Below are 25,619 nucleotides of genomic sequence, written 5' to 3' on the forward strand. Positions count from 1 at the left end.
GGGCATAAAAATATTGTGTTAGTTTCTATATTTTTGAGTATTTTAGGAATACTGAATGTATGTAAGTGCTTGTTTATCTCGAAGTCATTTTGAATGGGAGCTTTATAAGTGAATTTGGTAATACCATCTTGAGTAGGAAAATATTACACATACATTACATACTCACATACACACATACTGATGATAAAACAGATCTTAATAGGTTTCATTCTAAAAATTTAGCCATAATTAAGTAAAACATAGTGATACAGAGTCACTGGTTTAAATAAAATAGATCACATCTCTGCTCCATTTTATATTACTTATCCAAATTATGTTTTTGGCAGATGAAACAAATTGAGGTTACTGATTCAACATGAGGGCTAATGCTTTGTACCAGTATTTGTGGAAAGGACTTTTAAGGCTTTTCATGTGTCCCAATATGTAATCTTACAAAGGCTGTGGACTGCATTTTAGGCAAAGAGACTCAGGGGACATCCAACAGTCATCTGGATGTCCCCAAGGCCCGTCTGAATGGACAAAATGTCCAGTCTGTTTCCAATGAGCCTTTTTCCTTTTTAGCTTTAGGAGTTGCTTTCGGGGACTCCCGAGTCCTGTTGGGGCCCCTTAATAGGCTAGGGGGTGTGCAGAAGCGATTCAAGTGACTGTAGGAAGTTGAGGGGCTGGCGTGGGCAGGGAAAGGGGATGGCAGGGTGGACAGAGGGGTGAGAAGGTAGAGATTTAAAGGAGATCCTATGAATAGATGCACGGGTACTGAAGGGAAGACCAAAGGTGGTAAGAGAGGGAGATGGAAAGGAAGAGGCCTTAGAGGAACCAGTTTGTGGAGGCCTCAAGTTTCCCAAAGAAGCCAGCGAAGTTCCAAATTCAGCAGGGATTTGAGAAATCGGGTTTCAGTTGACTAGGAAGTTCCTTTGGGAGGAGCAGGATCAAATAGGGAGAACAGAGACGCTTCCCAAAGAGCCAGGGGAAAATGTCCAGCCTAGAGAGTTAGGGAACGCCTCCCTCAAAAGGAAGAGTCTGGAAGGATGACTTCCAGCCCAGCAGGCACATTTCAGACACATCAGCCAGGAATTCTAACCTGCTTCAGGGAGAAACTCGAACCTTAGGAATCAAAGCCTGACCTCACCACACGGCAGCAGGCACTGATCCCCAGCCCTGGCTCAGGAGCTGGACTCACCAACGGACCCTGATCCACCAGACAAAGGTTTCCAAGGTGCACACTTGGGGTCCTGGCGGAGAGGCCTGGGGTCCAATGATGAACCAGGTATCACCCGAGTCACGGCACCACGACTGTTAGAAAACCAGATGCTGGGCAGTCGGTTCAGTGGTAGAAACAGATTTTATTCAAGACTATTGCAACAGGGGGCAGTATAGCACTGGGCTCCATTCTTAATACAACAATGACAAAGCCACATTCTTCTTACGTGGGGATTTAGAGGAGCCGGAGGTGGGTTGGGGGATGGACAATTGCTAAGAGGGTAAGATAATTCTTGCTACACTGACCTAATAGGATTCTTGCTGAGGGCAGGCCAGATCAGACGATGGAGGATGTGGAATCTGGTCAGACATTGATGGTGGGTGGGGATTCTTGCTAAAATGACAAGGCAGGATTCTTGCTACAGCTAGGTGATGCTGAGATGGACATGGAAACCCAAAGGTTGGTAAGAGGTCTCAGGAGCCTGACTGAAGATTGGCCAAGGAGAACCCCTTCGGCAATGGCAGCTCCTAGACCAATGTAAAGCAAGTGCAGCCCCGTCCACAAACCTTAGCATAAAAGATCTCACTAAGCTGAAAGGACTTGTAAGGAAGGAGAGAACCTCTGGATTGCAGGAGCCCCTTCCTCAAAAAATGTGACCCTTACTCCTCCTCTCCACCTTCAGACTCTTCAACCCAGCTCCACACCTCTGGTCTAGACATCTGACCCTCACCCCTCTCTCCCCTTCTCCCCACCCTTTCCTCCTCCCCAGGCTGCTCCCTCCCGGCCTCCCTGAATCTTCTGCTCAGCTTCCTGCCTGGGGCTTTGTTTCCCTTTTCACCCAGGAGGGTCCCAGCCCTCAGCCTTTCCTCCCCAGGCCTAAGGTCTTTCCACCCACTGGCCTGGCTGCTGCATGAGGGGAGGTGCAGGGGGAGAGGCTGAGGGTTGGGCCCTGCCTTCTCCTGTGTTTGTCAGAGACCTGGGGGCCTGGGGCCTCTCTCTCAGGTCTCGTCTTCCACACTCAGGAGTGACCCCAACAAGCCACACGTTCCCTGCCAAGTCCAGGACCAACAGCAGGACACGGACATGCCCAGTCCTGGGCTGGAGGACCCCAGTGGCCACAGTCAGGGCCCAGGCCTTCCTGAATCCTCTGGGGACCAGCCTTGCTGGAGGGCTCCAGGGAGAAGGTAGCAGGGTAGCCCGTAGGCTCCAGGTCCACCCCCACCTCTGCCTGCTCCATGTGTCTGGTCCCCAGAGCAGGAACTGCCACCCTTCTTCTCTGTCAGCCCCCAGAGGGCACTAGGGCAGTGCAGGGGGTGGTGAGGAGGTGGGGCTACAGGTCTCCTTCTTGGGCCGCTCGTAGATGCTGCAGTTGGGGGTGGTGCCCTGGCAGTAGATGTTGAGGTAGTTGCGATGCTTCTCATTATACGTCTGCCTCTGGAAGCACAGAGCCACGCTCTTGTCGCACTCGCAGGTCTGCCTGTCGCAGTCCGTCTGGTTGCGATCTCCTATGGGGAGGGGAGTGCATGCGCTCTGAGGGTCCAGTGGTCCGGGGCCAGCTGCACCAGCACCCCCGCAGGCCCACCCCAGGCCTGTGAGCGCCGAAGCGCTGGGCTGGGCAGCCTGCCTTAACAGCCCTCCAGGTGGCTCGTGTGCATGCGAACCTCGGAGAGCCATGCAAGGCCCGCATGTCGTTGCATCGTTGGGAAACTGAGGCTTGGAGGGGGATGGGTTTACCTAAGTCACCAACACCCCCAAGGCAGAGCTGGGACGAGAACTCCGGTGTCAGGAACTCTCTCCCATCACAGAATTGTGGACACCCACCCTGGAGGGCGTTCGTGCTAAGGATCCAATGAGGAAAGCACTTCCTCCCACGGAGCAAATGCCTGATGCATGGTAACCGCTGCTGCTGTTATTAATATTAGCCTCCGGAAATCATTTACCCCAGCAATTCCCAGCCGGAGGTGTGCGTGCGAGCCAGCTGGCAGGCTTGTGGAAACATACTGCCTAGCCCCACCCCTAGAGCTTCAGACTCAGTAGGTCAGGCAGGGCCTGGCAATCTGCGTTTCTGACAAGTGCCATGGGGATGCCGATGCCCCAGGTTGGGGAAACACCCTTTGGGAACCACCCACTAGCCAATGGTTTGCAAATATTTCAACCTTTCCATCAACAGAATCCTTTCTCTTAAATGAAACTCTTTGCCGAAGGCTAATACATCAAACAGCTGAAAGAGAAGCCTCTTAAACTGTAATATACATTAAAGAGCCAGCTGGACGACTCAGGGACCACCCCCCCCCCATCACCTCTCACCGCAGCTATTCCCCCTGCCCCAGGAATCCCCAAAGTTACCATGAAAACCACTGCTTGGGGTTTAAATGGAGGGACACCCCCTCTTTCAAGCCAGCCCCTCGGCCCCATGTTTGAACAGCAGCATAGGAGGCCCACAGAGCCCCGAGTTCCCAAGGGTCCAGGTGTGCCCAGTTCCCCCCACCCTGCAAGCTCCAGATTCTTTCCCAGAGAACAGGAGATGAGTTTCTTTGCCAAGCTGGGGTTGCTGGTGAGCTGTTAGTGAGGGACAAGGAGCAGAGGCTGGTTAAGAAAGGAGACAAAGGGAGCTCAGGCTGCCCACAGCACGGGATCGGGGGCACCTGCTGCCCCAGGGAGGGGCGCATAGGGGAGGCAGGGCAGGGACACCTGGGCCATTAGCTTGGATACTGCACCCGTTGGGAGAAGACCATGGGGAGTCCCGGTAAAGGAGGAAACTCCACCGGGCTTGACTCCAATAGCTTGAAATCTGGAAACTCTGAGGGTCCTGGGATGGCGCCACCTTCTGGTGGGGTCCCAGTGACAGAACTGAAAGGGAACCAACCCCCTTCATGTACCCATGGGGAGACTGAAGCCAGGTAGGGAAGGGCCCTGCCCAGGGCTACAGGGTCAGGAGATGCTGGCAGAACCCGGCTTTAAACCCCCAACCCCCAGCTCCCAGGCCAGTGTCATAAAGTCTCGCAATCACCTAAGAGATTCCTGGGCCCCACCCAGACCCACTGAATCAGAACCTACAGAGCTGAGGAATCTCCAGGATGAGAGAAACGGGGACCACGTCAGGCTTGGGGATCAGAACATACCAGGGAGATGTGCCAGAGCCACGGCGAGGGTTGTTAGATTGAACAAACAGCAAAACAAGAGGCCTGGTTAATTTGCATTTCAGACAAACAAATATTTTTAGTATAAGTATATCCCAAATATTGCATGGGACATACTTATGCTAATTCTTAAATTCTATACTAACACTAATTGGCCTTATGCTAATATTAAATTTTTAGCATAAGTGTATCCCATGAAATGTTTACGATATACTTCTGCGTAAACATTTTTCGTTGTTTATCTGAACTTCAAATTGAACTGGGCATCCGGTATTTCATCTGGCAGCCCTGCGCAGGGCCCCAGCACAGGCTGGGGCAGATGTCGGGGGAGGGACTCACTGCAGACAATCGTAGTATTATTCTCGATGCTGTACTCATAATGGTCCACGTAGGTGTGGCAGCCCTGGTCAAAGAGCTTCTGGTAGCAGCAGTCATGGGCATGGCAGCACCTAGGGGCGGGGAGAGGAGAACAGGCCCGCATAGCCAGGCTAGGCCCATCTCCTACCAGCAGAGACCCTGCTCATCTGTCCCATTCCCTCACTGGTCAGACCTTCAGACTGAGGCCCAGAGAGGTAGTTACTTTCCTGAGGTCACACAGCCAGGCAAAGCAGGCCAGTGCCCTAGGTTCTTGTCCATGATTATGCCTCTTTGTCTGTGCCCAGGGCTCCAGCTTCTCCCCGGGAGCCCTGGCTGCAGCTTCCAGAAGGGCCAGGTGGTCCAGCAACGTGGTCAGGTGGGAGGGAGGGTTAGGGTTATACACTGACTACATGCAGAGGCCGTACCTGGCTGTGCATGGTGCCCAGGAAGAACCAAGGTCTGAAGGCTTGAGTGGGGGGTTGGGGGTGGGGGACAGGAAGCAAATGTGGGGTGGCTGTTCCTATCCCCGCTGGTGGAGGGAAAACCATTAGTCCACATGCATTTATTAAGCTCCCGGGGATACCAGACTTGGTGCTGGCTGCTTTTGGGGAGACAGGAGTGGAAGACAAGCCATGACTTCCAGGACTCCCTGAGAGATGGAGGAAGCACACACAGCCCTGACCTTCAGAGCCTGCAATGTGATGGGGGCAGGGGTCACAGGCCTTGCCTTGGTCAAGCATCAGGGTGTGTTTGGGGAGGTCAAAGGTTCCTTCCTGGCAAGAGTGGGAGTTCAAATGCCTCCAGGCCGGAGACCTTTGAGATGGACAATAGAGTGTGTCCACCATGGTTGGAGAGGACGCGGGTCAAAGGTCAGCTCGTCGTCACTAACTCATCAAACAAGCCTCATCCTTTGGGGAACGGGCCTCTCCCACCTCTTGAAGATAGAGACCAGTCTGACCTCCTCTGCCCCGCCCGGTTCTGAGAGCCGCCCTGGCATTCTGGAACCTACCAGTCTACTTCATCCATGGGCAGGCCACGCCCCCCCAGCCCGCAGTAGCAGCCGTAGCCCACGAAGGACAGGATGGCATTTTTCCCCGTGATGGCTTCCACCATGGTCTTCAGGTTGAACAGGCTGCTGTGCGCTGCGGGCAGGACTGCAAGAGAACCAAGGGGACGCTGTGCGCAGCCTGCCCTGTCCTCCTGGCTGTCCTCCCCGCACCCAGGGCCAGGGGAATGGGGGCGGGCGGCAGGCAGAGCGGGAGGAAGGAAGCCATGTACAGAGTATTCATAGCCCACGTCCTTACATTAAGCCCTGTGGCCCTGAGGAAATAATAATACTAGTTACCATCATGCCGAGGACTTCTCAGTGCCTGTCAGGCACTGTCCTAGGCCCCTTCTGCACATTAACTCACCGAGTGCTCACTGCAGCCTGGTGAAAGGCTATTGTGGTGGAGCTGCCCATTTTACAGATGAGATCGCTGAGGCCCAGAGCATTTAGTAACTTGCCCAAGAACACATTAAAAAGCAGCAGAGACAGAATTTGGACCCAGGCAGTGAGAACCCAAAGCCCAACTGGTCGGGAAACTGTAAGGGGCTTCGCACATGGACCTGCTCTTCAGGACGCTGGGGTTTGATTCTGGGCCCTTCTGCCTTGGCCTGGCTCCTCTGCCCCTAGCGGGGACTCAGCGTCCCAACCACAGTCCTGGGGCTGGTACATCTCAGGATAAGTCCTGAGACAATTGGGTGCCCTGGTCATTCAATGAAGACACACACACACACACACACACACACACACTCCTTTCCCTCTGTCAGTGTCTCACAGGAAGCAATAGAGCAATGACCCTTCCTGTACCAGCAACATCAGCTTCCTGGCACCTGGCAGCCAGCCCACCCCAGTGACAGCCTCTCCTCCCCGCTCCCCTGCCTGCTGGCCTCCTGGCCTGTGCTGCCTCTGCATCTCCTCCTGGCTCACTACCGAGTCGACACCAGGCACTCACCTGGGTGATGCACCCCACCCCCCAACACACACACAGGCAGGAGAGCTGCTCTAGCCCCAATTGATGAGCAAACCAGGGCTCACAACAGTGAAGATTTCAGAGCCTGGAGTGGCTGAGCCCGGACATGAGTCCAGGTATGTGTGCCCCAGAGCTGTGATGCCACCACCATGCAGGGCCGCTCCTGCCTGTCTCCCCCTCCCTGGGCTCCTCCAGCTGGGCCCAGGGCTAGGTGCCCGGTTCAGCACCCTGTCGCCATTCTCTCCACATTCCCCACCCTCCTCCACAGCCTGAATAGGAATCGTCCCAGGAGAGGGAGGCACCAAGATTTTCAGAAACTGGAGACTGGATGGAATCCCAAAGGCCGAGACTACTTGCTTCTTGAGACGTGGTTGTCACATCACCAGTGACAGGAAACTCACCATCTCAACATGCCTTAGTGGGACGAGCACAGACAGACCTGGGCCCATAACTACAGCTCCCCGGGGCTCCATTTTCCCATCTGTAAAATGGGAACATTAGTACTGACCTCCTGGGATTCCCCCGCAGTAGTGCCCTGTTTGGAGCCAGCGTGCACCAGACACTCGCTCCCTGCATGGCCCCCTGCCAACTCCTGGGGCTTGTTAGGCCCCTGGGCTGGACATGCCTGCCCCCTCAGAGAGCTGATGTTGGGAATCCTGCCCCACCAGAGTCTCCCTGTCTATTGGCTCTGCGATTTTTGACATTACAGAGAATAAGGAGCAAACAAGAGAGGGCATGGGGAAGAAATAGGGAAAAGTGACAGATGACTTTAAGAGGATGGTTTAGAGCCATATAGGTGTCTACACTGGGGCCCGGGACAGGGAGAGAAAGGACCCTGCATCCTGTGGGCCTGAGCCTGTTTCTTGAGCTGTACAGAGATTTGACTGCTGAAAGGCGGGGGGCGGGGGGCGCGGAGGGGAGGGGGGAGGGCGGGAGGGAATGTCTGGGAAGGTTAGCTCTGCTCTGCTGGCTTTTTGGTGCTGGAGAAAAATGTGTGCCAAGCAGCTTGGGAGTTGGATGGACTGGGTTTGCAAACAGGTTTAACACTGTGAGACTGTAGGCAGGTTGCATAACCTCTTTGACCTCAATTCCTAAATCTGACAACAGCCAATAATGGCATTCCCTTTCGGGGCGCTCTGTGCAGAGCCCCTGAGGTCCTGTGTGAGGTCCTGGCCCCTCACTCCCCAGCCTGAGCCCCGACCTCCTACCCCACCCATCCTCTAGTTGTGCAGGCGTTACCCCCTCGGGGTGGCTTCATCCCCAGGGCCCATCACACAAAAGGTGGGCACACACAGACACACACCTCATCCTCTCCTCCACACTGCTACACACACTCACACATATTCATACCCTCACACCTCACACACAGATGCACAATCTCCTGGTTGTCAATGAAAAACACTCATGCACACGCTCACCCACAAATACCTCACACCACTTATACATCTCACTCATACACACACTCACACCTCACAAATACACTCTCCCACGGGCAGCGCCCAGAGTGGGATCCGCGGCCTGAAGCAAGGAGTGCAAGACACACACAAAGTCTGCATTCAGTTGGGCCAGTGGCTCCGTCCCTGGCCAGTGGTTTGGGCTGAACTCAGTGGTTATTTTCCAAATAACAGGTCACTTTGCCTGAATTCACCCAGCGCTGTCTCATGTCCGGCCACATGGAGCCTTATTTTGCCTCTGGCATTTCTTTTCCTCCACGCTGGCCGTGTCCAGGAGAGGGGGGACAGGCTGCAGGGAAAGCCAGCGAGAGGTTCAGGTCATCTTCCATCGACCCGAGGCACCTGCCACCGGAATGCCTAGGCCTGTGGGGGTTCAATATGTGTCAGGGGCTTCAGCTGGCCCCGATCCACATGCCTGGGGTTACCACCCGGGGTAAGAAGTCCCTGGACCTGCTCCATCAACTTTTTATATGCTCACATAGACACCACTGCTCCATACACACCACATACAAGTGTATGTACCCCTATGTTCTTATACATCTTCGAGACACCCACAACTCAATACACATGCACACTTTATTGAAATGTATACGTACAGGGACATCATCGTATGCTCGGGCACACCTATAGACACATGTGTATGTCCACACACAAACCATTAGCTTCCGTCTACATGTACACACATACACAAACACACCTCCAATGTACACAAACACCCAGCTGTGCTGGGGTGCCCAGACGCCCAGTGAATGCCACCACTTTACGATGCTTGCTCAGCTCTGGGCCCTGCCTCTTGAGGCTTGTAAATGCCAACTGCTCGTGGCGTGTGTTTACAGGCGGAGGAGGAATGAGCAGCCCCGGAGAGAGGGTGAAGCCTGCCAGGGGCTGAGCGGGAAACTGGAGGCCCAGAAAGACGAAGGACAGGCCCAAGGTCTTGCAGCTGCTCAGCAGATGGAGAAGCAGGCTGCCCAAGGTCAAGGGAGAAAGCCTGGGGGGTGGGGTGACTGGGGGGTGGGGAGGAGGCATCTCCCCAGAGCCTTTACTCACTGCTGCCGGCCAGGATGGTGATGGTGAAGAACTTCAAAGCCAGGCTAGATCTGAGAGAGGACGAAACCCAGGTCCTGAGTCGGGCCATTCCTCCTTCCTGCAATTCCAGGCCTGCTGCTCCCGCCCCGGCTTCATTATCATTACAGATGCACCCAGTGCTGTCCCTTGTTGACCCTGGCGACATTGATGCCGTGGTTCCTGCTGCCCATCCCTGTGATTAGCAGCTCCAGGAAGATCTGAGCACCTCCTACCTGCCCTGCGCCTCCCAAAGGCTCAGCCCCCAGAATGGCGGAGCCAGGAGGCACCAGGAGCCTCTCCCCTCCCACCCCGAGCAGGAGTTGGCTCATTGCCTCATGGGGTCAGATCACTGTTGCAGATCAGAACCAACCCCCTGCCATATTTGGATCAGAAAGTCATGTGACTCAACCTGGTGGCTGGGTCTTGCACTCAGAGCCAAGGGACCTGGATCCTTGGATTCTAGTCCCAGCTCTGCTTCTAAAATGCTGTGTGACTCCGTTAGACTTCTTAGCCTCTCTGGGCCTCGATTGCCTCATGAGGATGGACTAGATCCGTAAGGCCCTTCTAGTGCTGAAAATGCAGAGACATTCCTCAGCCACCCCTCAGAGACTCAGAGCTCTCTTTCTGGATATGTGGATTTAAGGAGCCAGTTCCCCACCTCCATCCCGGCTGCTCTGCATGGAAGGTTCTATCCCCAGGGAGCAGGCACGTACCTGGAGGTCCTTGAAGAAGAGGCCCTAAGATCAGGGCCCCTCCACCCAGAGGGGTGTCTAACCAGCACCGTCTTTCTGAACCCTTTGGGGTTGGCCTGCACCCCGTCTGCCATGTTCAGGGTTCTGGGGGGCCAGCGACATAGAGCTCCAAAGGTCCGAGATCTGCTCCAAAGGCTCTGGGGAGTAGGCCCCAGCTTCTCACTGCCACCTACACTGGCAGGATCGAGCCGGGGCAGTGCCCCTGGGCAGGAGGCTGGTGACACATGGCCTAGAAAAAGGAGGCCCCACCCCCTCCCTCCCACCACCACCTCCACCCTGCCCACAGCTGCCTGGTGAAGTCCCCACCCCTGGGGCTCTGGCCTGCAGAGGGTGGGGGTTTGTGCACCTGGCCAGGGGTTGGCCCCTCCCATTGCATCTGAAAAAATATTAGTCCAAAGTCCTCTCTATCCCCATCTGAAAAGGATGTTCAAGTTATTTAATGACACTTGCTACAGGGCAGGGGGGCAGACTTTACTCAAGGGGGCCATTACAGCGGGGTCTCCCCTTGGGGAAGAGGGATTGAACTTAACTCCAACAAGGAGAAACGGGAATTTATAGCCAAGGAGGAGGGTGGGTGTCGGTGGATGGAAAATACTGACAGGAAACATCAGGGGTCAGGGGGATGCTGGCTGAACGGACTTAGCAGGATTCTTCCTAAAATTGTACAAAACAGAGACAAACACGGAAGCCCAAAAGCCGAGGCGTAGTTGAGCAAGAGTTCAAGAGAGACTGGGTGGGACATCAAGCAGAGAATGTTCGCCAGGGTCTCCAGGTGGCTAGGTGCCTGTCTGTAGGCTTCCCTCCACGTCTGCAACATGTTGGTGCCCACATCTGGCTAAGACGGAGGGCACAGGCACAGGCACCTGGCAGGAAGCCCCCAGGAGGGTGAGCCTGCCCGACCCGGAGCAGGGTTTCCCCACCCGCACCACGGGCAAGCGGCCCCACGCCCCTGGCGCTGAGCGGATCCCTGACCCCACACTAGATCCGGTAGGAGCCCCCTCCCCACCAAGTCTGACAGCCAAAACATCCCCAGCCATCACAGGTGTGCCCTAGGGGGCTCAGTGGCTTCAGGTTGAGAGCCTCGTAGCCTGGGAGTCGGTGCCATGTGCCCCTTGGTAGAGGATGGCATGCCTGTGGGGAAGATGGACAGGAGAGGAGCAGAGGGGCCTGGAGCTTGGGGAGCCCCTGGAGGATGGCATAGTCCCACTGATGGGGCTCTGACCGCAACACCCCCGCAGCTCGGCTCAGAGACCCTGGCAGCATAGTTCCCTTCCCTGGCCTTAGCTGTGGACTGGATGTAACCGGCTTCCCTGAGAGAGGATGGTTGGACAGGTGGCAGGTGCCATGCCACCTGGGCATGGGGTAGGCACTCAGTGAAGGATATGATTGCTGCCAAGCCCAGGCTCCTTCTCCAGTCTTTTTATTTTTTAAAATATATTTTTATTGATTTTAAATAAGAAGGGAGAGGGAGGGAGAGAGAGATAGAAACATCAGTGATGAGAGAGAATCATTGATTGGCTGCCTCCTGCACGCCCCCCACCGAGGATCAAGCCTGCAACCCAGGGATGTGCCCTTGAACAGAAGCAAACCTGGGACCCTTCAGTCCATAGACCAATGCTCTATTCACTGAGCCACACCAGCTAGGGCCCTTCTCCAGTCTTGAGGTGAACTGGGGTGGTGGGAAGGGGAGCAAGGCAGGGGAAAGAAGCGTACTCTTGGAAGTTAAAACCCCAAGTAACCCCCCACCTTCACATTGGCCCTGCTCTCCCAATGCCCCCTAAGTGGCTGTCAAGGGACTGAAGGGACCCTCTGGGGCTTCCCTTCCTAGGGATCTATCACACCAACTGGCCAGCCTGTCCCACAGGTCATCCCCCTCCTCCCAGCCCCCATCCTGCCTCTGCCCAACGTCCTCTCCGTGGATCCAGGCCCTTCTCGTTCCCAGAAGTTCTAGGAAACCCCACTGCATCCAGGCACACGCCGGGCCAGGGACGGTGTTCATTCACACTTGCTTACACAGTACATTCCTCTGTAGGTGCCTGTGCACGTTCTCGTGTGTGAATCTTGACGCTTCACTCAGACCGGGCGTCCTGGGGAACAAGGGACTTTATTTCCTCCAAAGCCCGGGGATTCCCAGAGACAGCACCTGCCTCGTCAGGCTGGGAGCTCCCTGAGGACTGAGAGTGCTGGGAGGAGGCTGGGCTCTGCCTTCACTTGTCTGCACAAAGCTTGGCTCGGTCTTTGCTTCCATTTTGCACATGCCTCGTAATGATATCACAGCCTCCGAAGGAAGAAGAGCTAAGAAGGCCAGTACAGCCCACACCTGGACGATACAGCCTCCATCTGGTAGGTAACCCAGAGCCACTTAGATCTGTGCCAATGAGGCCACCGCCAGGGTGGGGACCCCTGCAGGCCTCCAAACAGCCCTGTTGCCAGGTTGTCCGGTACTCCCACTGGCTGTGCTGGTTGGGCTGGTCTGCAGAGGGCAAGCCCCTGAAGTGGGGGGATCAGCTCTTCCCTCTCTCCGCCTTCCCCCTACCAAGCACAGGGAGCTCAATACCCAAAGTCAATAAACTGGTCGACCCAGTATTTCCACTCTGGGAACTGTAAACGAAGATGCCGGCACAGATGAAAAAGATATTGACTGTGGTGTGTTTTATATGATGCACCCCCAAAAATCAGGAGCAGCTTAAGTTAGGAGTTAGTTAAGCCAGTTATTAATCAGCCATCCATAATCCATAATGTTTTTAAAGATTTGATAATACCAAAAACAAAATCCTAGATATGAAGGGTAATAGCAATTTTGTTAAAACCAAAAAGGGGGGAGGGAATGAGAAGGTTGGCATGCATACATATAAAAATTATCAGAAGGATACACAGCAAAACATTAGTAATGGTTGGTTTTAGGCAGTGGAATACCTGATGGTTTTATTTTATTACTTGTAATTTTCTGTATTAAAATGAATATAAGATAATACCATTAAGATGGAATAGTCAATTTCCTTGAAAGACACAAACTCACTCAACTGGAAATAGCCTATATCTATTAAAGAAAAATGAATATTCAATTGTAGTTTAAAACCTTCTTATAAATGAACTCCAGGTCCGGATGACTTCACTGGTGAATTCAACCCAATAACAATACTGTGTTAACTGCTAGGGCTGCCGTGACAAAATACAACAGACTGGCTGGCTTAAACAATAGACATTTATTTTCTCACAGCTCAGGAGGTTGGAAGCCCAAGATCGAGGTGAAGGCAGGTTTGGTTTCATTTTGAGGCCTCTCTCCTTGGCTTGCAGGTGGCCACCTTCTCACTGCCCTCACATGGCCTTGCCTCTGTGCGTGCACCATCTTCTTGTCTCTTTGTGAGTCCAACTTTCCTCTTCTTATAGAGGCCACCACGTGATTTTACTCATATAAAACGAATAGGCAAATCTATAGAGACGGAAAGTAGCTTAGTGGCTGGCCAAGGCTGTGGTAGAGGCGGATGCAGAGAAACTGTTAATGGGTAGGGTTATTTTGGGGGGGTTGTTGAAAATGTTCTAAAATTAGATTGTGGTGATGGTTGCATAACTGTGCATACACAAAAAAAAAAACTCACATCAATTTATACACTGAGAAATAAATAAATGGTATGGCATGCAAATTATATTTCAGTAAAACTTTTTTAAAAATTGGATCACTTTATTCAAATTTTAAAAGGAAGAAAATCCTGATACATATCATATGGATGAAACTTAAGGTCATTATGATAAGTGAAATAAGCCTGTCACAACAGGACAAATACTGCATGATTCCACTCAGCTGAGGAACTTAGAGGAGTCAAATTCATAGAGACAGAAAGTAGAATAGTGGTTGCCAGGAACAGGGGAGAGAGAAACGGAGAGTTCAGTGGGTGCGGAGTTTCAGTTTTGCAAGATGAAGAGTTCTGTGGATGGATGGTGGTGACGGCTCACCACAGTGTGAGTGCACATAATGCAGCGGTTCTCAACCTGGGGGTCGCGACCCCTTTTGGGGTCGAACGACCCTTTCACAGGGGTCACCCAAGACCATCGGAAAACACGTATATAATTACATATTGTTTTTGTGATTAATCACTATGCTTTAATTATGTTCAATTTGTAACAATGAAATTGGGGGTCACCACAACATGAGGAACTGTATTAAAGGGTCGCTGCATTAGGAAGGTTGAGAACCACTGAGTCCTAATGCAACTGAACTGTTCACTCAATGATGGTTAACATGGTCAATATTGTTAGAGCATATTTTACCAAGAATTTTAAAAATAAATATTAAAAGTGGCTCATAGGCCCATTTGTAAAACCAGACAAACGTCTTAGGGTCCACAGTGATCCCCCCATTCTGACTCCTCAGACAGATCCACCCACATTGTGCAAATCCGCATGGACCCCCACCCACACCCACCAGATGGGCCACCGGGGGTCTGCACAGCCCAGCCTCCAATCAGCTCGAATGTGTCTGGTCACTCCAGAGACACCAAAAGTCCCTAGTAGGCAGGGGCACGGTCTGCCTGGGGGCCAGCAGGTAGTTGGCGCTCAGGAAAGCCCTTCATTTGCTGGGTGGCTGGGCGATTTCTTGCAAGTGTGGTCCTTGTCTTCCATAAGCTAATGCTAATAATGAGAACACCAACTACCACTATTGAGCGCTTACGGTATGCAAGCCAAGCATCGTATAAGCCCCATGTCTCAGCATCTGCACAAGAACCCCATTGTGCAGGTTGGGCCTCCACCCCATGTTCCTCCGCCCCGTTTAACAGGTGAGAAAACAGCCGGGGAGTCAGGATGACCGCCAAGCCTCCTTCTGAACGCCCAGGCGCTGCTGCGTCCCAGCAGGATGTGGCCTTGAGACAGGCAACAGGGGGCCTCACCAGGTCGGAAGGCAAAGCAAGAACCTTGGAGCCATGACCGTGTCAAAGCTGCTGGGGATGGGAATGGTCCAGCAATTTTGAAAGAAGATTCTGTGGCCACTGAGCTTGGGTCACTCTGAGTGCACTGAGAGGTCGAAGTGGAAATCCCCTCTGTGGGTGACCAGCTCTGTGTCAGTTGGAAACCAGTGGCTGGGCCCGAGGTGTGGGGAGAGGTCAGCGTGCCCAGCCCTTTGCTTTGGTCAGAACCTTAGACTCTTCCCTCCTGGGAGGAGGGGTCACCTGGTGCCATGCATTTACTGACCACCTACTATTCTACCTGTGATTATGACATCACTGGGCCCATATTTTGGATGGGAAAACTAAAGCTCAGGGAGCCGATGTATTGTAATCAAGGTGATGCCACTAGTAAGCTGGAATTCAAACCCAGATCTGACTGATATCAAAGCTGGATTTTCTCGCTACCACACAGCCCGAGTTCATCATCTAGAAGGCTGTCTGAAGTAACTCCCACTGCCCATTGGCTCCCTCAAATTTGTAGAAGTATAATATACGTAGGAAAATGCACAAATTAAAATAGCTGGGTGAATTTTCCCAACTTGAACACACCAATGTAACCCGCAGCCAGCCAAAGAGAGCAGCAGCGGAAGCCCTCCTATCACCTGTCCAGTCCCTACCCCCTCAGCGGGGAACCCTGTCCTGACTTGTGAAAGCGCCATTCGGTTTGGCAGCGTTGGAGGGTCATATACACAGAGTCTGTACTCTTTGGTGTCGGCCTTTTGGTCCAGCATTAGGCGTGTGAGGTTTTTCCGTGTTGCTGTGTGTAGTTTCGGCCCATGGTCATGTTATCCCTGAGCGGCTCTGCCTCAGCGGATCCTTTCTGCAGTAAGCAGGCACTTGGGAGGGGAGCACTCTGGTTGTTTACTCCACTTGCTTTGGTTCTGCCTTGGTGCAGCTGCAGGGAAGTGGGTCTCTCTCCCTCAAACGAAGCTCAGCTCTCTCGCTCCCTTCTCTTTTCCTGCTGGAAGCCCCTGGGGAAGCCCAACTTTCACTTCCTTTTGTCCTGCAAACCTCCAGTAAGTCCGAGCTTCGTCTCTAACATCGTCTGGCGATTCATCTCGGATAGAGTCCAGGCAGGGGACCATCCTGGTACATGGAGCTTTGCAGAGAGGAGTGGGTTGAAAGGAGGTCCTGGCCTCTGGCAGAGAGGATGTGGGGTCACCCATGGGGTACCCCTTTGGAGATGGGGGTCCTCTTTCTTTTCAGCAGTGAGGTTGGGGACAGCAGACTTGCAGGCTCTGCCAGCTTTTCTCATGCCCACCTCCATCTATATCAGGAGGACAGGAAAGTCACAGCAGAGCCCAGGTACAATGACTCGTCTATTAAACGGGGATTAGGGCAGTAAGCATGTGCATTTACTATGTGGGACCACTTAGAACAGTGCCTGGTAAGGGCAGCTCCTGGCAGACTTATGTTGTAACCCAATCTCTGCCTCATACTTGCTTGTGACCCTGGGTAAGTTTCTGAGCTCGTCTCCTCACCTGTAAAATGGACGCAGCAGTATCTCCCTTTTGGTGTGGATGTGAAAATCACATAACAAGCTGGTGCCTGACACACGGTAGAGGCTCAGCAAACGAAGTAGCACTCCAGCACCTAAGCCCCCTCCTGCTGCTTTGCACCCACCACCTGGAGATCTTGGTGCATGGTCAATTGTTTTTTCTACTGTTCCCAGGGACGTAAAAACCCACAGATTTGCTGACAAGTCTCAAGAAACCACCAGGCTTAATGAATACGCATATGCTGCCAATGGAGGCAGATGCAGGGGCTCTAAATTTCTATAGAATTCAGAGAAAGGAAGAGGCTTAAAAACATTTGTATCATCTGACCCAGCAATTTCACTTCTGGAAATCTACTTGAAAGCAACCACCCTGGCCCAAGTGGTGTGGCTCAGTAGCTGAGCATCAACCTATGAACCAGGAGGTCACAGTTCAATTCCCAGTCAAGGCACATGCCCAGGTTTCAGGCTCCATTCCTAGTAGGGGGCATGCAGGAGGCAAACAATCAATGATTCTCTCTCATTATTGATGTTTCTATCTCTCCCTCTCCCTTCCAATAGAAATCAATAAAATATATGTATATTTTTAAAAGAAACCACCCTTTAAAAATAGACAGTTTTATTATCATAGTGTGATCTATATCCTATCTAATAAAAGAGGAATATGCAAATTAAACATCACTCTATCACTCCATCACAAAGATGGTGAAGGGACTGGCATCCATGTTTATAAAAACACCTTGGCAGCTGCGGCAACAGTGGAGTGATGAGGGTGGCACCTTCCCCTGATCAGCCTGGTCGCCTCCCACAGAGGGAGGCCAGACTGTGGCTTAGGACCTCTCCCCATGGGGAGCGGGCCTAAGCTGTCAGTAGGACATCCCCTGAGGACTTCCAGACTGTGAGAGTGGGCAGGCTGGGCTGAGGGACCACCCCCCACACAAATTTTGTGCATCGAGCCTCTAGTCTATATAAATGAGCAGTGGTGATCTTAAGTCATAATGAGGAAAAAAAATCAATCAATAGAAACAGACCCAGAAATGGCCCCAATGATGGTATTAGTAGGTACAGACATTAAGACAGTTATTATAACTATATTCTCTATGCATAAGAAGATAAAGGAGAGCTTATGCATATTAAGTAGAAACACAGAAGGTATAAAAAGACCCAGATTAAATTTCTAGAGAGAAAAAAAATACACTGTCTGAGATGAAAGATAGAGTAGATAGGATTAATAGCAGATTAGACAATGCAGAGGAAAAATTATCTATATATATAAAAGGCTAATATGCAAAGTGTCCCCTTGGGAGTTCGATTGCTCACTATGATGTGCACTGACCACAAGGGGTCAGAAAGCCCTGATTGGCCCTGATTGCCAGCCAGGCCTAGGGACCCTACCTGTGTACAAATTTCATGCACCAGGCCTCTAGTTCTATTATAAGCAGGGATGGTGTGGCTGATGAAGATGGTGATGATGGGAGTAACCATAGCTAACATTTATTAAGCTCTAGCCATAGACCAAGCCCTGTTCACATATCATATTTTTTAATCCCCACAGGAAGGCTATGAAGTAGGTACTATCATCACCCCTATTGTACATGGAAGGAACAAAAGACATGTTGCTGAGCTCCTTGCTCCAGGCAAAGCAGCTGGAATCCAGGCAGTCTGGCTTTGGCTCCCACCTATTCATCCTCTTCACCTCCACAAAACGCCATGTAACCCCTGTGTGGTTGCCGTACGGCATTCTCCCCATGGGTGAGGCTTGGTGCAGTGTGCTGAATGCTCCCTGAACCCCACAGCAATCAGAGGAAGGAGGGACTGCTGTCCCCATATTGTCCCTGTCCTGCAAACGTGGAAACAAAGGCTCATGGAAGTAAAGTGATTTGCCCAGGGTTCCACAGATGGTAAGAGAAGGAGCCAGAGTTTGAGCCAGGTCCCTCTGATCCCAAACCCAGCTGTCCAGATGTGCCTCGGGGCCTCTGGAGGCATCCAGGGAAAATGTTTTTGAGGCCCCTTTACAGCATCAATATCATGGCGTCTCTCCCACTAGGGAAAAGCTTTCTGGAATCAACAAAGCCTTCTGTTCCTACCTACTTTTGCTCCTACCCAAAGGATACCAGATGAGGGGAAGCTCTGGGAGGTAACCACATGCCCTGTCAAGAGCCCAGATCTAGAAGACTGCTCGTAGGGTAAGACTCCATTGGCAAGAGTAGAAGGGAGTGACTATTGAGCACACATGGGGGAGGCATGTCAAAGAATATACCAGAGATACTTATTTTGCCTGCTGTTTCCAATTCCTTTCTCACACATTAGGTGATCAGTCAGTGATGGAGTCAAGGAACTAATGTAGAAGAGAGTTGAGAGAGGAAACAGCTCCCAGCAGTGACTCTTGCTGGTGCACTTTTTGGGGTGAACTGGTTAGCTGGCAGCCAAAAGGTCAGCTTGGGCTCTATGCCCTTGAACAGCCATCTCATGGGCATAGAAGAAAACCAATTTCTACTACCTATGGGCTCTCCATCAAACCTTGCAGGGTTTTCCGTGGAGCCATTGTGGCAGACCATCTCTTCGTGGTGCCTCTGTGTGTCCTGCCATCAGCACCCCCACCCTAGTTAGGCTGGATCCACACCATGGGCTCTCCATCAAACCTTGCAGGGTTTTCCGTGGAGCCATTGTGGCAGACCATCTCTTCGTGGTGCCTCTGTGTGTCCTGCCATCAGCACCCCCACCCTAGTTAGGCTGGATCCACACCATGTGTTCATTAGAATTCCCATATGTGAACTAGGCGGACCTTCTGCAAGTTGTCGACACATGTCAATTGCCTTCAAATTGTGCATGTGCTTTGACTCGGCAAGTCCACTTTAGGGATAGATCCTACAGCAACAGTTCTAGACATGAACTGAGATTTCGGCTCAGTGGTTTCTTCCACTGTACCACTGTACACTCTAGAGTAGTAACCCATATGGCCATCAATCTGGGATTCATTAAATGAATGGTCCGTACCATGGCATACGAGACTGCCTTTCAAATGTTTCTGCAGAAGAATATTTAATGGCATAGAACTGTGTTCAAATTTCATTGGTAAGTGAAAAGAGAGGCTACAAATGACAACTTCCTAGTTTGGTCAGGAAAAGTGTGGAGATAGATAGATAGATAGATAGATAGATAGATATAGAGAGAGCAATGGAACCAGAAGGACATATACCGAACCCGTAATGCTGCTTAATGAATCCACAGGTGATTTTTAATTTCTTCTTATTGTTCATGTTTTCCAAATCTTCTACACTGAACATGTGCTTCTTTTGCAATCAGGAAGTTTAAAAAATAGATGTTAAAAATAATTTTGTTTTAAAATTCCCCCTTGCCAGGAAAGAGGAAACAGAAGGAGCAGACAGAGGTGGCCTCCATGAGAGCTAGAGCAGAAGGGACAGGGGCAGGCTCAGCTGGTGGGGGTGGGGGTGCCTCTTATATAAGGGGCTGCCTGCATGAAGGACTTGCAGCAGCGGCTTCCCCTCCTCTGGGCCGGGATCATGGAACTCCCCCTTCTGTGCGCGCTGGTGATGTTTGCTGGTGAGTGGGGACAGGAGCCACAGCTGGAAAGGGAAGGAGGAACACAGGTAGGCCCTATAATATCTTTTTCCTAGACTGAACTGCTGCTTTAATCTCCACCACCCTGGCCCCTCAAGCCCTTAACCCTCTGCCCCTTGCAAGGAGCCATCAGCGGCTTCCAGTCCCTTAGAACAGTGGCTTTGGCCAGAGAGGCCTGAGTGGCCAAGCTGTGACGCCCTTCTGGCCTGCCTTGAAGGTCAGAGCCGAAGGTTCAGAATCCAGGGAACCGCCGAGCTGGCACCTGTGGCACTTTGGACAAAAATTACAGAAATGGTCTCCTCACTTCACCTTGTTCCCCTCCATCCTTTTGACCAAAGAATAACACTCATTTGCATAGAAACAGCACTCCGCATCCACGTTCAGGGATCTCCCTTGAACCTGGGAAGTGGGTTCTGTTGACTTGGTGGGTGATGGGGCGATTTTCATTTGATCTTTAGCAGAAGATCAAATGTAAAAATGTGGCTGCTAGCAAATTGGCCCCTCAACGTATGTGATTTTAGAAAGGATGCCTTGGGTCTCTACCCAGGTTCCTCCACTTACCAGCTACTATGACCTGGAACAAGTAACCGAGCCTCCATCTGCTCCTCTCTAAACTGGGCATTAAAGATAGTATTCATTGTCAGTTTCTTAGTTTTCATAAATACACCACAATTATGTAAGATGATACCACACTAGAGGAAAGTGGGTGGGCGCTCTATGAGAACTTTCTGTATGATCTTTGCAACTTTTCTCTACATCTAAGTTGACTTATTAAAAAAAATAGTCTTGCCCTGACCAGTTTGGCTCAGTGGCTAGAGCGTCGGCCTGTGGACTGAAGGGTCCCAGGTTCGATTCCGGTCAAGGGCATGTACCTTGGTTGCGGGTACATCCCCAGTAGGGGGTGTGCAGGAGGCAGCTGATCAATGTTTCTCTCTCATCGATGTTTCTAACTCTCTATCCCTCTCCCTTCCTCTCTGTAAAAAATCAATAAAGTATATATTTTTTAAAAATAGTCTTTTTCTCATGGGATGAGTTGGAGTCAATCTATTGCTACATGAAAAGGCCCATGGCAAGCACTCACTGTCATTATATATTTTTTTAAAATATATTTTTTTATTGATATTTTACAGAGAGGAAAGAAGAGGGACAGAGAGTTAGAAACATCGATGAGAGAGAAACATTGATCAGCTGCCTCCTGCACACCTCCTACTGGGGATGTGCCCGCAACCAAGGTACATGCCCTTGACTGGAATCGAACCTGGGACCTTTCAGTCCGCAGGCCGATGCTCTATCCACTGAGCCAAACCGGTTACGGCTCATTATATTTTTTAATGGATGTAGTGGTTGTTGTCGTTTTGTTATCCAAGGCCATTGGTTTGGACCAGATAGAGCAGAGGTGCCAGCCAGGGGTGCACGGACCTCCCCTGGGATTCACGTCGTCTCCTTGTTGCCGGGCTCCTTGGCAGGTGTAACTCCAACCCAGGGCGGGATTCTGAACCTGAACAAGATGGTCAAACAAGTGACCAGGAAGACACCCATCACCTCCTATTGGTACTACGGCTGTCACTGTGGACGTGGTGGAAAAGGCCAACCTCTCGATGCCACGGACTGGTAACCCTTTCCAGGCAGGCCCACAGGCGGCAATCCTGTCCTCTCCATCTATTTATTCATTCTGTGGATCCTTTCTGTACTCTGTGCTAGGAACTCTGCTAAGCTTTGACACAGCCCCAACCCTCCTGGAGCCTGCCTTCTAGAGCAGGGGTCCTCAAACTTTTTAAACAGGGGGCCAGTTCACTGTCCCTCAGACCGTTGGAGGGCCAGACTATAGTTTAAAAAAAAACTATGAACAAATTCCTATGCACACTGCACATATCTTATTTTGAAGTAAAAAAACAAAACGGGAACAAATACAATATTTGTATTTGCATGTGGCCCGCGGGCAGTAGTTTGAGGACCCCTATTCTAGAGGGTTCCCCAAAGTCTCTGAAGACCCCCCCCGCTTGCACTCTCAACCCCTAATCTAATTAGAATACCCACACACACTGCCTGCTGCCATTGCACGGGTTTTTTTAAAGGGCCTGACTCATTTTGCCATTATCTCATCGGATCTTCACCACAATCCTGGGAATCAGCCAGAGGAGAGATGAGAGCCTGGGCTAGGCCCGGTCACTTCCCTGACCCACCACTTTCAGGCTGTGTGAGCTCGGCCAAGTGGCGTGGCCTCCCTGAGTCCCAGTTGTCCCAGCTGTGACATGAGGATCGTCCTAGTCGTAGGGTGGTTGGGAAGATTAACAGAGAATTTGTAGAAAAAGCAGGTGCCTGGGCCCTAGGAAGCACCCTGTAAGTGTTAGCCAGCATGAGCACGCAGAAGACTAGACCCCTCGAGGCCTTGACTCTTCCAAGGGGGCTCGGGTTCTCCTCTGGGGCAGGGGCTGCCTGAGACCAAGCCAGCTGAGGATGATGCAGTGCGTCTGTGCTCCCTGCCCCACCTCCTGTCCTCTCCCTCCAGGTGCTGCCATGCTCACGACTGCTGCTATCGTCACCTGAAGCTCCACCATTGCCATTACTTCAGGGACCATTACAACTACACCTTTTCCCAGGGGGACATCCAGTGCTGTGAGTGTCTAGACTGGGGATTGGAGTTGTAGACTGAGGAAGGGAGTTCTGCTTTCATATGCTGTGCAATGATGCACAAGCTACGCAATCTCTCTGTTTCTCTCGCATGTCCAGTGGCAATAGTGGGGCGGTGGAGGAGAGACAGGAGTAGGGGTGGGAGTATGGAGAGGTCCAATGAGGGCTTTGGCTCCTTTAGGATCTGGAAGGCTGGCAGACCTCTCTTAGATTCCAGCTGTGTGACCTTGAGTGCCTTGCTCAACCTCTCTGAATCTCAGTATCTTCATCTGGGAACTGAAGATGAGAACAGTATTCTATTCTACCCCATAGTGTTAATCCAAGAACTAGAATGAGGGCAGACAGATTGAGCTTCACAGATGCCTGCCGCAGGGCATGCCCCATAGCTGATCTTGTTTCTACTTCCATCATCACTGATCCTCACAGCAGCCCAGCCAGGAGGCAGCCCCACGCCATGAGCTCTATTTTATAGACCAGGAAATGGAGTGAGGAAGTGTTTGCCTGGGGTCACACCGCTGCCAGTAGCAGAGCCTGGGTTGCATCCCGGGTCACTTGGCCCCTGGGTCCATGCAGGAAGCAGGTGGCAGGTTCCATGGCTGGGAATCAAATGGGCACATCACCACTGCTCCTGTTCACTGAGGGCTTAATAATAATAACAATGACACGAATAGTAATAGCCGGCATTTATCGACCACTTACTTGTACTGAGTGCTTTGCCTTCTTACTTTAATTCTCACAGCCTCCCCCCACCCCCCATCGTCCCCCCTTCCCTCCCGCCAGGCAGCGCTTCTCATCATCGCCATTTTACAGATAATGAAACTGAAGTACCGTGGTCCCTCCTGCCTCAGAGTCTTTGCACAGGCTGTTCCATCAGCCTGGAACACTCCCACTCCTCCACCTGGCTTCCCATAGGGAGAGAGACCCTCTGACCTCAGCTCCAATGGCTCTGGCCCACTGCGTTCCTGCCGTGGCCCTGGCGTTGTTTCTGACTCCCATAGAGCACAGTTTGATATTCGTTTCTGCGGTTCTCAGATACCTGCTGCCCCAAGCACGCACGGGAGTGTGAATCTCAGAGGTCAGCTGTGTTCAGTCCTGTCTCCCTCCCCCTCACCCTCCCAACCCCGGCCGGCCACATGATAGGTGCAAATAAATAAAGGCACACGGGAGGTCTTGGTAGGTACCCAAAGTCACGCAGCTAGAGTCCAAGTAGCTGGGAAGAACACCCTAAAGCTGAGTGAGGACGGCACTGCCTTCAGAGGTTCCCTCCAGGGACCCTAGACCCAGCCCTGGCTCGGCCTCAGGAATGGACGGACACTGAGCCCCCCTCCTGCACCCCACAGCTGACAAAGGGAGCTGGTGTGAGCGGCAGCTGTGCGCCTGTGACAAGGAGGTGGCCTTCTGCCTGAAGCGTCAGCTGGGCACCTACCAGAAGAAGCTGCGTTTCTCCCGTTTCTCCAGGTCCCGCTGCAAGGGCCAAACCCCTTCGTGCTAGAAGAAGCCTGCCTGGCTGTCCCACGCTGCCTGCCCGGCTGTCCCACCCTCCCTACCCGGGTCCTCAGAAGTCCCACGGGATTGCTGACACCCCTGTCCCAGAAGTAACCAACCCCCTGAAGCAGCCTGGCTCCCTTAACACCCCCCCAGGCCGCGGGAGAGTCAGCCTCTCCTCCACCACCCGCCTGCCTCTTGGACCTTCTAAAATAAATCTCCCAACAGCAGCTGTGTCCTTGGAGGGGGATTGAGATCTTAGGAAAAGCCAAGGCCAGGGAGCCAGGGGGAAGGTGTTTGGGTCAAAGCTGCAGGTGTTGGGGGCGTGTCACTGCCACTCACTCCCCAGGCCTCCCCACCTCAGTCTCACTCCTCTAATACACTGTCCAAGCTGCGGCCCGAGTGGCCTCTCTAATGGGCAGCATTGATCTGTCTGTCCTCCCGACTCTACTCCTTAAACCTCTCAGGCTCTCCCTCACCCCAGGTAGGGTCTCTCGCAGGAGACGCAGCAGTTTGGACAGCCCCACCCCCCAATCTGGCGCTGTGTCCCTCTCCCCACTGGGCTTCAGGTCCTGGTGGGCGGGGCCCATGCCCGTAGAGGACTCATTGCATCCCTGGTACCCAAAGCAGTGCCAAGAAGGGGCCGTGTAAATGCCTCTGAGGGAAGGGCTGGACGAAGCCCGCGAGCACAGGCCACATGTTCTCCAGGCCCTTCCTCTCCTGCCCCCAGGCCTCTGCTCAGGTGGGCTTTCCAAGGGTTGCTTCCTACAGAGTCTCCCCTGGCTGATTCCTCCTGGCCCCCAGGCCTCACTCCCTCCTCCGAGCTCCCATAGCACTTGATGGGTCTGCAGTTAACCAAGCTGTACCTTGAGTTGACTTATCATTGTCTGGACTTCTCTGATCTCCCCCAACTAGACTGGAGCTCCTGGAGGCCGGAGGCCGTGTCTGTCACATCTTTGTTTCCTCTGCTCCTCTGCGTAATAGTGTTCCATTCATGCTAACGGATCAAATGGAGATTGTGGCAGATGCTGTGAGTGCTTCACTTCAGATCCCCTTCTGGCCCAGTTCCCTTACTCCCAGCTCAGCCAGATGTTGGCTGTGAACTGTTCACATCTGCCTCTTAAGGATTGACCTCGTCTGCTGGGAATTACCTTGCCTATCCCCCCTACCCTCCACATCACCCACCTCTAACCAATGCATATGGAATATAATACCAGGGAACGGATCATTGCCCACCCCCATCTGCGTGGGACCACCTGGGTGGTACAGTGCATGCCCCAGAGCTCCTCCTGGCATCAGGCTGAGGGTAGACATCTGGAACCACCTCTGCTTGCTTTGTCCCCTGGCCTATCCTGTTGCCCTTGCTCCCTTACAGGTTTCTCGTGAGAGCACTCCCTCCAAAAATCCTTCGCTTGCCCAAGAATCCTCATCTCAGGCATGGCTTCTAGGGAAACTGAGTTTGGATGGATGGATGGATGGATGGATGGATGGATGGATGGAAG

At 52.3% G+C, this 25,619-nt stretch overlaps 2 protein-coding genes across 2 annotated transcripts; one reads left to right on the forward strand and one right to left on the reverse strand.

Annotated features, from left to right (window-relative positions):
- Positions 1–2,494: 2,494 nt before the first annotated feature.
- PLA2G2F (phospholipase A2 group IIF) lies at positions 2,495–10,055 on the reverse strand (the record flags this gene model as incomplete). Its single annotated transcript, XM_081086112.1, has 5 exons — positions 2,495–2,703; positions 4,678–4,787; positions 5,705–5,849; positions 9,212–9,261; positions 9,943–10,055. 5 exons carry the CDS (start codon positions 10,053–10,055, stop codon positions 2,495–2,497), a joined length of 627 nt encoding a protein of 208 aa, XP_080942238.1.
- Positions 10,056–19,928: 9,873 nt separating this feature from the next.
- PLA2G2D (phospholipase A2 group IID) lies at positions 19,929–24,124 on the forward strand (the record flags this gene model as incomplete). Its single annotated transcript, XM_081088539.1, has 4 exons — positions 19,929–19,983; positions 21,468–21,612; positions 22,511–22,617; positions 23,973–24,124. The coding sequence occupies exons 1-4, from the start codon at positions 19,944–19,946 to the stop codon at positions 24,122–24,124; spliced, it is 444 nt and encodes a 147-aa protein (XP_080944665.1). The 5' UTR covers positions 19,929–19,943.
- Between the last annotated feature and the right edge of the window lie 1,495 nt (positions 24,125–25,619).

This window comes from Myotis nattereri (genome assembly GCF_964212035.1).
Source record: "Myotis nattereri genome assembly, chromosome: 3".
In the NCBI taxonomy this organism is placed as follows: domain Eukaryota; kingdom Metazoa; phylum Chordata; class Mammalia; order Chiroptera; family Vespertilionidae; genus Myotis; species Myotis nattereri.